General features: G+C 44.5%; 1 protein-coding gene across 2 annotated transcripts in view; it reads right to left on the bottom strand.

Moving 5' to 3' along the window:
* Positions 1–18,249, bottom strand: part of OSBPL5 (oxysterol binding protein like 5) — a 120,857-nt gene that overhangs the window by 52,623 nt on the left and 49,985 nt on the right. For both annotated transcript variants that reach the window (XM_032959961.2, XM_032959963.2), the window contains exon 3: positions 12,762–12,829. In XM_032959961.2, the coding sequence (XP_032815852.1) occupies positions 12,762–12,829 (68 nt within the window). The remainder of the gene's footprint in view (positions 1–12,761; positions 12,830–18,249) is intronic.

The raw sequence follows: 18,249 nt of genomic DNA on the forward strand, positions 1-18,249 counted from the left end.
CATGATGTGGAGGTGAGAGGTGTGGGTTTATTTTTTTTACATGGTTGCTGAGCACAGGCCCAAAGGCCCAAAGGCCAGACGTTCCTGTTGGCCGGAAACCAATAGTAATAATGAAGGTGTAAGAGATAAGGATTGATGCATTATTCTTAAATTGTGCATGGTTAAAAGAACTGGGAAAAGAGACGAAAGTTGGGGTGGGGAGGGGGGAACATCCAAAGTCGAGCGGTGCAAAGGAGCAGAAATAGAAAGCGCTGGTGACCTCCGGTGTGGTGGTTGAACACGGCATGGATGAGACGAAACGGTCAGTCTGAGAGTGGATGCGAACTGGCGTCAGTTCATGGAGCCATAGGACACCCAGTGAGGATTCACGTCCCCAGCAAATATGATGATCTGTCACAATTTGGCATCGTGATGCGATCCAATAATTACTTCTTCACGAGTCTTATGAATAGCATCTCACAGGCTAGAGTTTGTCATTTGTCCTGTCGTATTTGTACAGTGTTGTGCAGTTTCACCCTTTTGTCTTATTTATTTGTATCTTATATAACTTGCGCACAGTACATTGAAAATAATCCATTTGCACGTTTCAATGCACGTGCCCTAATCATGAAAATACTTTGTAATAGAAAACATCAACGCAGTGATTATTTGCTTAATCACCCTGTAGGGTCGTAGGAGGGCAAAGGTCTAGGCTGACAGGGTGAGGGACAGTGCCGGATTATCCTCGTTGCAAAAGTAGCTACACATGTAGTAGCTACGGGCCCCGCACTTCCAAGGGCCCCGCGCTAAATGCTTTCCAGCTATCAATTCCGGTTCAGTGATTCTGCACTTGCTCTATTACTATAGTACTATACTGCCTTCAACTTTTATGAACGACTGGGTGTTTAAGGCTAGAGATTTTTCGTATTATCTGGCCGTATAGCAAATGAAAATCGAAAAATACTTTACTATGCAAGTAAAAAATGTGTGTTTTAATATTGACGTTATTTTTTTAAAATTTCGGGCCCCTTTATAACATATGCTGCAGGCCCCACACGGTCTTCATCCGGCACTGGTGAGGGACGCTGAGCCCCTGGAGCCGCATGGCTCACGGGGTATGGGGACCAAAAATTGGCAGGTCTTGCCGCTGTATCTTGGACAGAACTGGGCCATTCTTGGGTCAGCCCCCAAAGGTCGTGGAAACGAGGCAAGTTGACACGGAGAGTGCCTCAAATCTGAGCGGGTGGCTGAGCCCCAATGCACTTAGGCTGCGCCGCAGGCACGGGATCTGTGATTCCGCGCCCGTGCCTCAGAGCGCGAAAAAGTGACAAATGAACCTCGTTTTTTTGGTCGGCACGTTACGAGGGCAAGATGTCTGTTTGGATGCAAGTGAGGATGGATGGCGCACTTAGCAAGCGCGTCTCGCACAATGCTGCCGTGATGGGGGGGGGAAGTTCACTTTGCGGAGTGAGTCGGGCACGGCTCCGTTTTTCGCCCCGCCGTCTCTGACGCGCAAATGGTCTGGTGGTGTTTTTGGGGGGGTGGGGGGGGTGGACACAACGTCTGCACAGTGTGAATTGCGGCCAGAGAATCGCAATCACCGTTGCCATACGCGCGGCACGGGAAGCGCGGAATAAGCCACGGGGCATGGCCTTCTCACAGATATTGAATCGTTCGCTCAGCAGAGTTGCGCATTTCCCGTCACAGCTGTGAGATATACATTGATCGGGAGGGTGATACGGCGGAGGAGAGATTTCTCTGAAGTGACGACGAGACTGGTTTTTAATGACATTGATGGTAAGTAGTGAGCAGTGGGTTTTTGTTACCAGGTAAGAGTTGACTGCACTACCTAACAGACATTTTATGTCACAATACAATTCTCATACTGGCATAAACAGGACTCATGAAGTCGCAATTAGCAACATGCAAATATCAGTATAATACAAGATATCAATGCAGTGCAAGTACAGGTTATATGCACCGTGTATATATTTGCCCCACGCCCAGATGTATTGCGATTGTACGACGAGCATCATCTCTGGAGGCTAAGCGTTCATTTGGAACACTCCGTGTTATAGAACGGCCCACAGAAGCAGGTATCGCAGAACTACTCCTAAGATCTCTTTAAGTTGCTTGTGATACGGGGTGCTGCACTCTTCCATGTGCCCGGCAACAGGTGCAATGTACATTGCTGAGCTGTGTGTATTCTGTCGAGCTGCAGGAATAAAACGATGGACCCAACTTCAAAGCAGTATATTTCACGATGGCAACATGTTACAATTACACAAAAAAAGTTACAAACGGTTTAATGAGTTATCAAGTTTTACTAACTATTTTATAAATGCTCTACGTGCCCTCCACCTGCTGTACGGACAACATCGAGACGATAGTTGAATTCGTCCCAAACGCCTCTCAAAGTGTCTTCTTCCACTGAAGTCACCGTGCCGTGATTCTGTTTTTGAGGTCATCCAGATTCGTCGCTAATGGTGGCACAAACACACGGTCTTTGACGTATCCCCATAAGAAAAAGTCGCAGGGTGTGATGTCTGGGGATCTTGGGGGGCCAAGAGTGTAGTGCGACCTATCCAACATTGAGGCAGTGTGTCTTGCGAATGACTGAGGCTAAGGGCTGTTTGTGCGCTGGGAGAGGCATCTAGCGGTACTCATTTGAAACTCTATGCCCCGCCCTTTCAAGTGGTAAGAGTTTCATTCATGGGTGGTTCGTGGTTGCAGAGATATAGCGATTTCAAATCGGGTGCATCTTTTTAAAACACCCTGTATACCCCAAAAATTAAGTGAAGAAGCAAATGTAATACGTTTCAGTGTAAGGGCATTCACTGGTGGAACAGGCTGAGATCATTCACTCGCTACATTTGAAAAAACAGTGTAATCTGACACCTGCATTCAAACCCAGGATTTCCTCAGTGCACTAACTCCTGAGCCACCCCGACACGTCACAGGTAACAGTGTATTTCTCTATATACTGTATACGTATAACATGTTTAGATTCCAATTACATCATTGGTGCAATTATTCTAAAAACTATAAAGATTTTTTTTTTATTTTACCAGGTAAGGCCCACTGAGCTGTATAGCTATTTTTCAGAAGCGACCTGGCCACAAATAATAGTTCAACGAAGTGGCTTGTCATGTGGAAATGTATCGCAGCCAAATACTCTAAACGCACGTTTCTAAATGCGGAGGGATAAAGCGGAGGACCCGGAGAAAAAGCCAAGGGGACCACGATAGACATGCAAACTCCAAATATATAAAACAGGCGCCAAGGTCGGCATTGAACCCACGACCTCCTGGATATCGGGCGAGGTAGTTAACATCTCGCCAACGTGGTGAGATTCAACAGGCTTTACTGAATATTTTTGGCCGTAATATTGACAAGTTGCCTTTATTTGAAAAGTATTTTTTAAAATGTTTTTGCAAAATGTTTCGTGAATCAAATTTTTTTGTATAATAATCATATATGGACTGTGTGTTATGACGTTAAAATGCCCAGTATACAAGGACGCCCCTACTTTATATCATATTGAAATAAAATAAACAAATACTGAGGCATTGATGCCTATCACTTTAAAATGCATTGCATCATGCATGGCCATATCAGATTCATGAACTTTTCCATTACACATTCATTTCATTGTGTGTTTATTGACTTTCACAGTGTGGCCTCATACTAAAGCCGGCTATTGTTTAATATAATTTATGTATTTAATCATAAGCCATTGTGTGTGAGTATTATTTTACGTCGAGTGTGATGGTATTCTCCTCTCAGATCACTGAGTAATGAGACATTTAATTTCACTCGGTTTTGTTTTCTTGAGACCCTTTTTCTTATTCTCCCCCTCCCCTCTCTCCACACATCCGGAACAAACAAAAAATATTCAGCGTCCGACCTGAGCGCAGCGCGGTGTGGTACAAGGAGATAACAGGGAACACGCAGGGGGTAACTTGATGCCCCTGAACTGTCAACATCGATTGGACAATCCAGCGGTTAATGTGCAGCGTACGGATACATGGCATCCAAGAGCAGTTTGTCAAAATGCAATAAGGAATCACCCGTGAGACATATTTTTTGTATTTTTACCAGGTAAGTTCCACTGAGCTGTATAGCTCTTTTTCAGAAGCGACTCGGCCACAAAATGATAGCGCAGCGAAGCGGCTTGTCATGTGGGAATGTACGGCAGGCGAATACTCTAAACGCTTGTTGGTTTTAAATGTGGAGGAAAAACCAGAAGGACGAGGATAAAAATCCACGCGGCCACACGCAAAGTCTAAATATACAGCAGCAGGCGTCAGGGTCAGGATCGAACCCACGACCTCCTGCATACCAGGCGAGCGAGTGAACATCTCACCACTGCGGACTCCAACTGTACCGTGTAGAGTCCGGTAGAGATACCTGAGGCTCAGACAGGTATCCGTAACGAGACTAAATTGACGAGCCTCTGGAGAGCGTCAGGCTTTTGGGGGAGGGGGGAACCACCGGGCTTTGGACCTAGCACGTCGAGTTTGATTCCCTGCCACGTCTAATGTTCGTGGCGAGTTATATCTGACCCCAGTTTTGGGTATCTCCCTTCACCAACCAGTATTGGCCAGCAGAGTGAGATGTGGTCAAATTATCTCATGACCTTGACGGTGTTAGGAGACCTTCATTAAACAGTGGAATGACAGTGGGCTATAAATACCGTTTTTTTTTTAATAATATATAAGCATTGACATCTGGAAAAAATAAGTATGGTACATGTTATCACACTGCTCTACAAACACGGCAGACATCGGGATAAATTAATCAATCAGTTGATCAACAAAGGGATACGATTACTCTTATTAATCTACTAGTATTGTTTAATACGAATTAGTAGATAATATTCAAGCAAAGTCCTCCTGGAAAGTTTTCCCGAATGAAAATTACTAATATTCTCCTTTGGTGTTATATACAGTAGGCATCTTAGATGGGATTGAGAAAGGGACTAATGACGAGGTGCCTGACTGCTGATGAGACCCAGATGGTCAAAATCAGTCTAGAGTTTTCTCGCTTAAATAAATACTGCTGGATAGTATTTGTACAGAGCGCCAATAGGCTGATGGACTAAACCATACACAGTATACATTTTACGTGGGGCTATAGAACAGAGTTATTCTCGTATTTGCTTGGGACTCAATAGAGCCACAAGAGGTCAGCTGTTGACAGTTGAAGCAGAACATATAACGAATAAATGCAAACAAAATGAGCAATTCGTTTCTTGCTGATGGCTTCACATTTGAAAGCGTGAATATTTCATGTGAGAAGCACAGTCCATATGCCTGAAACAAAAAAAGCCTATCGGTGTTTATGTCTTCTCTTATTTATTCAGCAAATCATGGTCATTAGTGATGATGAATGAGCCTCTCTGTTGCAGAGCACTACATAATGAATTGTAAATATGTTTTTACGCCCCACACATTGATGCAACACCTGACGTTTATTCACAAATCTCAAGGCACGTTTTGTAATTAGGCGTAACAATTGTGGTAATTATCATGATGAGCATTTCATTATTGTGTTCAGAGGCAATTATTCTTCTTTTTTTCGGATGAAAATTTTGGGGATTACGAATTGATGTCGAGATTTGATGTCCATGCGATTGCTTCAGAAGGTAATCGCGTGGATTCAGAGACAATAATTCTACACATTGATACGGTCTGATAATACTGAAGATAAGTATTTCAAATTGTATTATACAGAATTTCTCTTCTATTTGTGATGATATAAGGGGCCAATATCACCAACCCTATTATTCGCTTGGTTATCCGTGAATTTAATCCACTTATCCACGGGATAAAATCACCGATAGTTGTGGATTACGTTAAGAAAAGGGCTGCAGGTAATAGCATACGCATTCCACAATACTGGTAGGAACCTCCTGGTTACACCAGCCAACAGGGAATTATTGTGTCCGTCCGTCCATCGTGCATCCAAAAATGGGAGGGGTGGGGCTGGGTGGAGAGGGGAGGGTGGGGAGGGGCTGGGTGGGGAGGGTGGGGCTGGGTGGGGAGGGGAGGGTGGGGAGGGGCTGGGTGGGGAGGGTGGGGAGGGGCTGGGTGGTTCTGGGTGGGGGGTGGGAGGGGTGGGGCTGGGTGGGGAGGGGCTGGTCACCCCGTGGTGCCCTTATAAAACTCAACGTTTAACCTACTCACGCCGGCTTGTGCCCGCCCTCACAGTCGGGCATATTTGCGGAATACACCACGTGGTGCCGTTGACCCTGGCCATTGACCGAGCAACCCAACGTTCCTACCTGCTCCCTCCGCAGGAATGTGTTATATTGGAGATCTAAAGACCTGTGCTGGGCAAACCGCTGTGAACTGCATGGTTATTATAAACAATACTAATGTGTCCATAATCGAGGTTTTTGGGTTAGATCGCGTAAATATAAATGTGTCGTTAAACCCGCCACCACCTGACGCAGCCAATATGTAAGGTCTGTCACATAAACAGAACATGCCAATTCGTTACTAGTGCAGCACACCGGTGTGTTGGAGAGTAAACCCACAACGTCTTTTCTCCAGTAATTACAACACATTTATATTTACGCGATCTATCCCAAAAACCTATACTATGGATATTGGTCGCGAAAGCCTACGTGTTAAATACTAATGTGTATTGACATTGATAGTTTTACATCTGCCACTTGGCATGTTACGATGCATCGATTCACGCATCAGAGTTTTATAATTATGCAGATGATGCGCGATGTGTCACATTTGGGGCTAATGGCTTAAACGAAACTGGGCAAAAGCGACAGGAGCAAATGAGAAGCTAGGTACAAATGAGGCGGTAAAAAAAACGAGATGAAGACAATCTATTCTTGAATTGAACCATCATACCGAATCGTCACAATTCATAATTGTAGTTTTTCCTGTGGGCGATGATAAATTACATTTGGGGGCACCGCGGTTGGCGAGATGTTGACTCCCTCACCCGGTATGCAGGAGGTCGTGGTTTCAATCCCGACCCTGACGCCTGCCGTATATTTGGAGTTTGCGTGTTCTCCACACGGTCGAGTTTTCCCTTCCACATTTACAAACACGCGTTTAGAGTATTTGACTGCTTTGCATTTCCACGCGATAAGCCACTTCGTTGAGCTATAAATTTGTGTTCTTGGTTCTTTCGGTAAAGTCACGTAGAAGGGAAACAGTAAAATAATAGAAATATAAAGCAAAATATATTTTATTATTTTTTATTATTATTTTATTGTTTCCCTTCGACGTGACTTTACCTAAAGAACCAAGAACATGAATCCCTGCAGTCACGAAAGATTTAAATCAAAATATAAATTTGTGATTAGGTCGCTTCTGAAAAAGAGATTTCTCGCTCAGTGGGCCTTACCTGGGGAAAAAAATAGTTTAGGGGCCGTCCATAAATGACGTCACGCGATTTTGGACGATTTTTGACCCACCCCCTTTGTCACACGTAGTCACAAAAAGTCAGACCCCCCCCCCTCAAATATGACGTCACAAAGATCTGCCGCTCCCTCCCCCCCCCAAAAAAAAACATGCTTCAAATCGCTTTAAACTATTGTCATTGTAGTGCGTATTTAATGTGGCGCTGCACTCTGATGTTGTAGTAGAAAACAAGCTAATCCCTCAGCTATTTCAATGCTAAATTCTCCTGTTTGATATGTAAACCCCTTTGTCAAGGTGCCTTCTCTCAACCAGCTTAAAGGACGCTGCGAATCTTAGCGGCGTTCATTGGAGCTCTGTCGTCCCGACAGTTTTGTTACTTCACCTGAAGAGGGCTACTTGTGTTGTGGCCGAAGCGTCGTGAGAATTTTATTGTCTTATTTTATTATTTTATTCTCATTCTACGTGACTTTACCGAAAGAACCAAAAAAAGATAAGTGGAACGTGTTGTCTATATTTATTTAAAGTTGTGCATTTAGATGTGACGTCACATTTCTCAACCCCCCCCCCCTTGTCACACATCGTCACAAATGTCTGACCCAGGAATATTTTGCTGTTTTTTTCCTGGATGTTCTGTTTGCACAGTCACATAGTCACTTTAAGATGTTTTCTTGTTCATGTTTTTGTTTTTTGTTTGTTGCGGTTGCACCCGATTCAAGAGCCGAATGGTTCACAGGGCTATACCAAATAAATTAAATAATAAATGACCCCCCCCCCCCCAGGTGCGTGACGTCATTTATGGACGGCCCCTGAGTCCGGTATCACATATGGGGCTTTTTGCATCTGTAAGGGTTTCTATGTGTATCTACTATTACTCTACGGGTCTCTCAATATGTCTCTACGCATCCCTACGCGTTCAGAGATGCGTAGAGACGCAGACAAATATTTGCATCAATTAAACTCTAACCCCAGCCGTCGAAGGCAATTCCGTTCAGCCGCTGCTGCGGAAACGTTAAACTGCAATCCCAGCAGGTGGCAGTCGCCTGAGATCGTCGCGCACGGCTACCCCATTGGACTGGGGGTCACGCGACGGGGGGAAAGGAAAACGCACCCCAGAATTTGTGCCCGGTATCAATCAGGTTTTGCTTGTTTGTTTTTTACAAACGTGGTCACACACAATGATACGCCTGCCGGATGAGACGATGCGCCCCCAGATTTTGCTTTGGAATACAGACGGGGAGGGGGGGGGAGTGCGTCCTAAACAGACAGAGAATACAGCAAGGTATACGTGTACATGCCACACATTGAATACGTTGCCGAGTATCAGCAATTGATTGTGTTTTATAGGCAAAAGCCACCGGGATCAATAAGTCGGGTTTAAATCATAGGCTAATTCCCTATTTAACGCCTTTTTTTTAATTACACCCCGTGGTGGCAGGTTGGCCTAGGATTCAGAGCGCCGAGCCTGGGCCACTACGAATCTTGAGTTAAAATCGAGAGAGACATCTGTGATTAAAGTATGACAATTAAGAATAGGTTTTACCCCTTTCTGGAAATAAAACAGTTTGTGCTAAGATGTTCAAACACCAAATAGAAACATTCAGCAAGGAATGAAGTTTACTGCATGAACCACACACGGCACTTGTGGTGAACAAAGAAGGCTGTCTCTGGTGTAGGCCAATCAGTTTAAAAATAACATGCACATGTTATCAGAGTTTGAATGCATGTTCACCACAAGCACGTGTGGTTAATGCAGACTTGATTCGTTGCAAAAAGTGTTTCTGTTCGGTGTTTGGACATCTTAACACAACTGTTTTATTGCCTAAAAGGTTAAAGGCTACTCTTAATTTTCATTATTTGATACTGTCAACAAGGTCCCGCGATATATGTGATTAAACTATGTTTTCAAGTGCGGTGAGTTGATGGTCACGTTACGACCATTGTACCACTGTATACGTCACTTACGTTGGCTACGTTACAGCCCTGAGACGCAAAATAAGAAAATATTGGTGCATACATGTCAGCCCCTTATCAGTGCCTATCTTATTACAGACCAATTCAAACCTTAGTGGTCACCTCGTGCCCCCTTATGAATCTCAAAGTTCATCCTAAAAAGTCCCATCACAAGGGAGAAACACAAACAAATATAATTTGCTTTTGCCCGTACTGAAACGGCTGTATGCCGTATGGACCTGAACACTCAATTTCCCTGTCCAAAAATATGGGTAAACCGTATGGGTTGACAGGTATGTTGTACTCAGATTGAAAATGTTGTAGATTTGCTCTCCAACACACAACCGGCGTGCTGTACTCGTAACAAATTGGCACGTTCTGTTTACGTGACAAACCTTACTACTTGGCTGTTTCGCGTGGTGGCGGGTTTAACGACACGTTTCTATTCACGCGATATAATCCCCCCACAAAAAATTCGGTATTATGGATGTTGGTGTGATTGACATGTGACGTACAAATATTTGCAGGGCGTATTAAATGTGCGTCCCTCTAGTGTGGAGAAAGACGCCGACTAAAGTGACTTCATAAACAGTTCAGTGACGCTTTGCCAGGGTTTGTTCTGTATGACTCACAGTGATGCACTGCTGGCTGCAGAGTTCCGAACGGAGGTGTCTTTGTATTGTGGCATATGCCTGATGGAACAATTGTAAAATACATATGCATTCTAGCCTCACGGAGCCTGTCCACATCCCTGGCATGTTATAAAAAAACTAAACTATTACAATCTTCAAAGACAGGTTCAAGGAATACATATTCTCGGTGCCACGGTGGCTAGGAGATGTTAACTACCTCGCTAGGTATACAGGAGGCCGTGGGTTAGATCCCGACCCTGACGGCTGCTGTACATTTGGAGTTGGCATGTTCTCTCTCCCCGTGGCCACATGGATTTTTCTCCGGGTCCTCCGTTTTTCCCCTCCACATTTAGATTCAACATCACGCGTTTCAGGTATTTGGCTGCAATAAATTTGGACACGATAAGCCACTTCGTTGAGTTATCATCTGTGATAGCCAGGTCGCTTCTGAAAAAAAGAGCTATATAGCTCAGTGGGCCTTACCTGGTAAAAGAAAAAAATAGTTTAGTTTTAAAGTTTATTATAATTCTCCAGTCTTTTAACTTGCATCCCTCCGACAAACGAGCAAATGCGTCGTTCCGTGCCCTTGTCCGCCAATTGATTTGCCCACATTTATCGTGAGCCGAACGCTGCAGCCTTCCCTATTAAGTTCCCTCAATGTGTGCTGCGATCCACCTTGCAATTACATAAAACAATTATATAAGCACTCAAAAAGTGAAACACATAGTATTGCACTAAGAATAAATAAATGCATAGACGGGCATAGCATTTACACACATCGCTAATGTATGTGCAAGCTGCTATTTATGGAGCTGCAATTATCAATGTGCATGCCCTTTCCGGACGGACCCGGCGGATGGCGCAGCAGTTTGGCATCCCCCCGGTGATAATTACATCAATGACATATTGTCCTTGCACCAGTGTCTATTGATGTTCGTAATAGCGATTTTCCTCAACTGTCACATACAGGCTTGTATTCTTGGTTCGTTCGGTAAAGTCACGTAGAAGAATATGAATCCCTGCAGTCACGAAAGCCTTAAATCAATAGGGCTTGTGTTAACCTCCGATATTATTAATTCAAACAAAGATGAAAAATTAACCATGGGCCTAATTGCGGGGTTTTCATGCTGCTGTCATTGGACCGTGCGTATGCTATTTCCATCTGCGCATTACATATTTTAACCTTTTAATAATTTTTACGAAATTTGTCAAATGTATTTCTTACCTATCCCGTTACTGGTATAAGAGCCCTCTCAAGTGGGCATTTGGCCTACTCTTCCATGCTGGCGAGACATATTTAAAGAGGTGAGAGTACCCCGACTCTACCACGCCACACGTAACCTGTCGAATGGCTAACTGTGGTGTGCCCACAATGCTGCTGGTCAGATGCGGGTGGACGCGATTCAAGAAACTTGCATCATTGTTTCCACTTGCCGCCTCTAGAGATCAAATTGGACCGGCAACCTCTGGATGTTTCCAGCGGTGAGCATTGGTGACTATAGTGTGCTGATGAGTCCTCATGAGGAAGAAACTGGTCTACAGTTGATCTTCCTGGTTCTTTCGGTAAAGTCACGTAGAAGGGAAATAATAAAATAATACAAATAAAACATGATAAAATAAAAGAATAAAAATAAAACATAATAAAATAAAAAAACGTTTATGTTTTTTATTTTATTATTTCCCTTCTACGTGACTTTACCGAAAGAACAAAGAAGATGAATCCCTGCAGTCACGAAAGCTTTAAATCTAAATGGTCTACAGTTGTCCCTCCCTCTCTCTCTCTGTTTCACGACTGCCTATCGGATCACATTTGCTCAAATGTATTTGATCGTGATCTGTTTGTAAGTACGTATGTTGAACTTCTTTTGCACGGTACTTAGCCAACCGCTCTAATCTTGTCTTTGACCAGAGATCTCTTGTCTCGTCTTGCGTGCTAGCTCAGAGATCTAAGACAATCGTACCACACTGCAGTTATTTTTGTATCTCTTGATGGTTTGTGCATAATGCACAAGGCTAAGTGCTTTTTTGTGCATGTGCCTATGCTTTGTTGAAAATATCTAGTTTTCTAGCCTGAACTGAGATTTTATTAATTTCTGGATTGCAATTCCTCTGCGATAGCTAGTACAACCAGACAGCATCTGTCTCAATTTGAAATTCGTCATTTTATCTTGCATCATGGAATTTCCGTCTTTGTAGGTGTTACATTCATTGTATACATGATAGGCACGTGAAGATACATACGTTATTTTTATTGAAACCATTTGTCCCACGAATGACGCATGCGTTGACTCAATTGTGCCATGTGAGAATCTAACTTTACAATTATACAGATCACACGCTCGTGTTCCACGGAGGCTAAACGGAGAGAAAAAAAAAAACGTTCAACCACATAGAGGAAAACGAGAACAAAGACAAACATAGGTGACAAACACGAGACAAATGAGAATATACATCCTTCGTACGAATCGTGAGGTCCCAATTCATGGCTATACAATCACATGGTGGTGCAGTGGGGGCCTGGAGGGCGCCGCGGATGGATGGATGGGTGGGGAGCGAGGTGGGTTGCCGATGGATCGTTACAGCGTAATGAACGAGGTCATTGTTGTTTTTGGCTGGAGAGACGAGAGAGAGAGAGAGAGTGGAACGTCCATCTATTTCCGTAGCCGTCACCGACCGCCAGCTCCGTGACCAGTGTGAGGTTTTCTCCATTAAGATCGCGAGGCACCCGGAAAGCCAACCAGCTGAATGTGCACAGGGCATCACGTCTGATGACTGATGCCGAGAGCTCCGACCGCCTTCATCTTACCTTACTTTTGGAGATGGTCAGTGGCGAGAGGTCTTTGGGTATCAACGTGCCCTTATCTTTATCCACTTCTAGAAGGTGACGTCAAGAAGAGAAGACAACATTGCACACATGAGCTTGCGATACGATGAAATTATTCCGACTCTTGCCCACTCTACCTCTCTGGCCTGTAAAGTTGCTTGAAACGCCACCAATTCTATGCTTTTACTTTTAAGGCCACCGTGTTACTGACGAATACGATTTAATTTATTTGTTATTTGTTTTTTTGTACACCACCACCAATGCATTATCACCAACACATGTATCCCATTACAAGTAAGAAAATTATACTTATTGCCTTTTGTTAATCCACTGCTGGATAAAGGCCTCTCCCTACGCCTTGGCGTTCTTTGACCGTACGTCACCATGCTGGTTATTGTGAGTTGGCGAAGGTGGGGGACAGGAATTGTTCGTCAGTCACTTGTCGCTTGATGTTAGCCGTGGCTGGGATTCAATCTCAGGTTACCGGTTCCACAGCGCAGCCGTGCTGACCACTACGCCAGCGCTTCGCCCACAGGTAGAAGAAACAGATTGTAAATGTTGTGGATTTGCTCTCCAACACACAACCGGTGTGCTGTACTAGTAACGAATTGGCACGTTCTGTTTACGTGACAACCCTTACTACTTGGCTGTGTCGGGTGGTGGTGGGTTTTACGGCACATTTATATATTTGCGCGACCTAACCCAACAAAACCCTACAATAAGGTAGAAGAGACATCTGCAGGGCCAATAGCATTGTGCGCCCCCAGTGTTGTTGAAGCGTTTTGCGCAGGTGAAATAGTTAAAATGCGAGAGAGGGCACGACGGAATGTTCAATTCAGTGTAACGTTCCCCCCCCCCCCTTTGTTTTTTAGCCCCCCTCACTCACGTACGCAGCAGCAGCGGCAGCAACAGCAGTAGCGGCACTTTCACGCGAGGAAGGAATTGAGTTGTAAACCGCACGTGCTTTGTGCGTGTGTGACACGTGCAAAATGACTCTCTGACCCCTTAATCGGAGAAGTGAAGTTGCAAAGCGGATTACGGGGACAGAGGAGGTGAGCGTGAGGGTTTTGGACAGGTGGCCTTTCGCTATTGTATATATAAAATCTGCCCGATTTAATCCAGTAATGGACCAAGGCATCCCCCATGCCTTGTCATTCATGGAGGTTTCTCTTTTGACTATACTTCACCATTTTGGTCAGTCCAGGTTTGTTCAATTTAGGGCCCTGGGCTGGTTCAGATATTACTCGCCACTGAAGTTGGCCATCGCCGGGAACATAACTCGGGAGTTGCCAGGTTCATAGCGCAGCTGTCCTGGTGAATACGTGAACACAAGAGACGTCAAATGCTCTGAGATATTGCGCTGTCCTGTGAAACGAAAATTCAGTTGCTTTCTCGGTACAGAATGTTAAATTTGCCTCACGTTAGGATGTGCACTCATAATTCTTATTTGTTACTGGTTTCTGATCCATTTATCTGAATAGCATGTCTAACCTCGCGAAAACGAATTGGTGCACAAGCAAAATTCACAAAAAACAACGCCGCTCGTCGTAATGCGTTACCCAGAACTGTGTTTCTGCGGCGAAAATAGATGGGGGTTTTTTGGACACTTACCAAATGGCTTTTTACAATGTGTGCATTATCAGATTAATTGTAATCTACTTTAGCGTGTGCGGAGAGGGGCCACGCCAGTTCACGCGCTGCACTGTGAGTTAAACCACCTGAGTTTCAGTCCCATCCATGGCTAAGATCAGTGGCAAGTGATATCAGTCCAGTTCCTGCTCAACCCCGACTCCCCACCCACTACGTTCGCTAACCCACACTGACCACTCTTGGTGAAGTATGGTCGAAACCCCCCCACTTAATTCACTCGGCATGGGAAGGCCTTCATCAATGAGTGAATTGAGAAGATTTCAATTGTTATTTATTTTCTATGATATACTGCACATTCCAGCTGTTACTGCCTCGTTTATTATAAAGAAAATGACCGTGGTGATTTTCTCGGTACAGTAATTGGCTTGACCAAGACTCTCGTTAAGGTGAGGAGTGAGCGCCCATTATGTCCCTGAATAATTGGATGAAGAAGGAACTCCTGAAGCGAGATGCTTGTGAAAAAAATCAATGAGGTAAGAAATCTGCCAAGCTTCGTCCACGAGGCAAGTTTTGCCGTGTCACGCTACTCAGCTTCCGTTGAGGCAGAAGCCTCGGTAATTGGGCATCGTGCTGGAGATGCAAAGCGACTCTGTGTTTCGAGGCAGCTAAAGGCCTTCTCCAACAGAGAGGTTGCAGTTCTTTTTCACCACGTCATTGGGTTTGAGTTTTAGCCAAGTCACCGTTCAGCCACAGGACACGTTGTTTTGAGAGGATGTAAAGCACGTGTGGTGCCTGAGGAGCAACAAGTGGCTTGAAGGGGCACAGCGAGCTCTGGGAAACTGCGGGATATCAAATGGGGCTCATCGACTGATTTTTGGGTTAGGTGTCATGGGGTATTTTGCACGCAAAAATCTGAGCTGTCCTGGTAATTCAATGCGGTTGGAAGCCACAAATGTGGTTTGGGTTTCACTTGCAGCTCATTTGCTAGCGTGTCACTTAATACTCCGCTAGCCTGTCGCTAGCCTGTCACTCTCCTCTCAAACCTCCACCCTCGTCCCTTGCCCCCAGCGGGGGATCAGCCAACACCGCTGGGCAGGACGAGGTGTGGAGGGCGAGGCCCCAGGCTTCTTCTCCCCGGCTCTTGTCCTCTTCGTTCCTTCAGCTCCAACCAACAACCACCCCGTGTTGCTCCGCACACACCCTTATATCCCCCTCCTCATTAAGGGTCCTCAGTTACCCCCCATTAAGCCGGCGCCTCAGCGGCACCTCCTGCACGTGCTCTCTCTCTCTCTTATCTCCATCTCCCGCCTCTCCGGTGTCTACCCCGTGTTCCCACGCTCGCACCTGCCTGTCCCCACATGCACCCGCTTCATTACTGCTTCTCCCCCAAATTGCTGGCGCCTCTCTGGCGGGTACTCCATGTCTTGACGCTTGCACCTGCTCGCCCTCAAATGCACCGGCTGCTTGCAAACCCCGCGCGTTACGCCACCACACATGCTTTTGACGCAGAAAATTGGCAGCAATTTATAATATAAAACAAACCCCAGTCCGTGTAATTCAATGTATTAAGAGACTATTATTTGGTGCTTTAAAATTCGACGTATATAGTGTAGAGTGGTGCGTTGTGCACCAGGCTATACGTAATTGATTCCCGGCCACGGCTAACCTCAGTGCCGAGTGATATCTGAACTTGTTCTGGCCCCCCTCCCTTTCAATGACCCACACTGTTCGTTGCAGTGAAGTATGGTTAAACAACCCCTATGCCCGACATGGTTTGGGTCGGCCTTAATCCGGCAGGAGAATAACAAATGGGTGTACATTTCTATATTATTTATACGGGAGACCCCCATTGCATTTCAATTGATGGGATTTGACATGGTCCGAAGTACCTGGGAAGTGGAAATTGGTTTTCCAAATATAATTTTCAATCAGAAAAAAGGCATTGTTCTTTCTCTAGAAGCACCTGGGACCCATTTGGCAAAAAAACCGCTAGCAGATCCTTGCCCCAGCAAACATTATATATGTTGTACTTTGTTAATGCGAGGCATTATGCTTCGTTTTTTTTAACCGAATGCAATCGTGTTAAAAGGTTTTCAAATACCGGATTGCATACTAGATGGGTCTTTTTTTCCACTAAGCTTCAGTGTTTTTTAGGATTTAGGTCATTAATAATTCTAGTACAGCAGTTATTTTTGTAAATTAAATACGCATACAAATATGGTAATCCGTATTGTCAAATACATGAATGCGGATAGAGTGCGCATTGTGTTACATGCATGCGTAGCATATATCATAATCATCATCAGCCATGGTTAATCCTCTGTCGGGCGTGTTGCCTTCCTTAGCTGCTACTCCGTCGTTATTCTTGACCATGGGCCATCGTGACGCGTCTTGCCCGTGCCCACTTTTAATTTGTAAAAACAGTTTGAGCTATGCGGTGTGTTCCCTAAGCCCACGTCTTCCTTTTTCTGTCTCTCGGTGTAATTCCGAGCGTGCGTCTCTCCTTGCTCCATTCTTCCAAACCATGCCATGAAGAGGTAGGATGCGCTGATTAGAAACGTTATCCTTTTGTCACATTGGTATGCTACTTTTCAATTTCATATATAGAAGACATTATATTTTATAACATTCAGAAACACAGTGCACTAATATTTGAGAACATTACTAATTCCCATTCAAATTGGTCAAACGTGGATTTAATGGTTGTTCAGGACGCACAGTTGTTTATAAATGGACAAACGTTTTAACGAATTTACTAAACGAATGTGTTGCTGCTGCGGTGTCTTTGAATAATGGGTCTGCGGAGACTGTTAGGGCGTACCATCCACAGAACTTTAATTGGCCACGAAGCTACAATTTTGATCAATTAACACGCCCTGACTCCCCCAGCCGATCTCAAGCGACGATTGGGAACATCGTACGGACAAAAGCGATATGCACTTAGATTGATGCTCCGCACATAGAAACATTGTAAGCGATAACATTGCAGGATTCTAATGAATATATGATGGCAAGTATAGTCGCAATTAAAGTACGTACAAATGGATGGTTGAATGGCATCTGTTGTCATCAGCCCAGCATGTACTGTTGATAATCTTTCAAACGTCGGTTGAATTACGACGTGAGCTCATGATCAATGTTTGCGGATGTTTCCGCAAATATTGATCATGAGCATTTTAACAGACGTAAATTCCACACAGTTGCGTGCACTGTTATTTATGTCTAATGTATGAAATTTCACGTGGCATTTTAGTATCATGTACAGTCAATCCACCGGACACCCTTGCAAATTAGTTGGTCCATATTTGAATGAAGAAATATATATACGCATGTTACATTTAAATATTAAAAAAATGTCTATGCAAGTAAAAAAAACTACAGCATATAGTTGTATTAGTAAGTAGCCTTTGTACATACAGCATAGAATAGAAAGCCATTGCTATGTTTTTTTTTGGGAACGACCTTGCATCGAAAGTATTTTTTATAAAAACTGGGATACATTTTATGCAAACTGAATGACATAAACAAAGTTTTGGGCAACCCTTAAGACCAATTAGTTCGGTTTTCAAAAGAGTAGACAACTTACACTAAAATGTCATTGAAATTGGATTATCTTTGTGAGAGTTATCGCATAACCTTGCTACAGAGAGGGCAGGCTGGATAGGGACGGACAGAGCGAATGCATTAACGCTTTCAACCTCAGCTGGAGAGCGTTAAACACGCGCGGATGAGAGTCGCTTCAATTCACGCGTACGTTGAAAGGGAGCCTTTCCCCAAACCCGCGCGGACCAGGGTGGTGAAGTATAACCCCGCAGCCCGTGCGGCGTAAGGGAGGTTCTCGCGCGGGCAGGGGATTCTCAAAACGGGCCCTACGTGCACT

The sequence above is a fragment of the Petromyzon marinus genome, chromosome 24 (assembly GCF_048934315.1).
Source record: "Petromyzon marinus isolate PM22_M1 ecotype Great Lakes invasive population chromosome 24, UKy_Petmar_22M1.pri1.0, whole genome shotgun sequence".
NCBI classification, from domain to species: domain Eukaryota; kingdom Metazoa; phylum Chordata; class Hyperoartia; order Petromyzontiformes; family Petromyzontidae; genus Petromyzon; species Petromyzon marinus.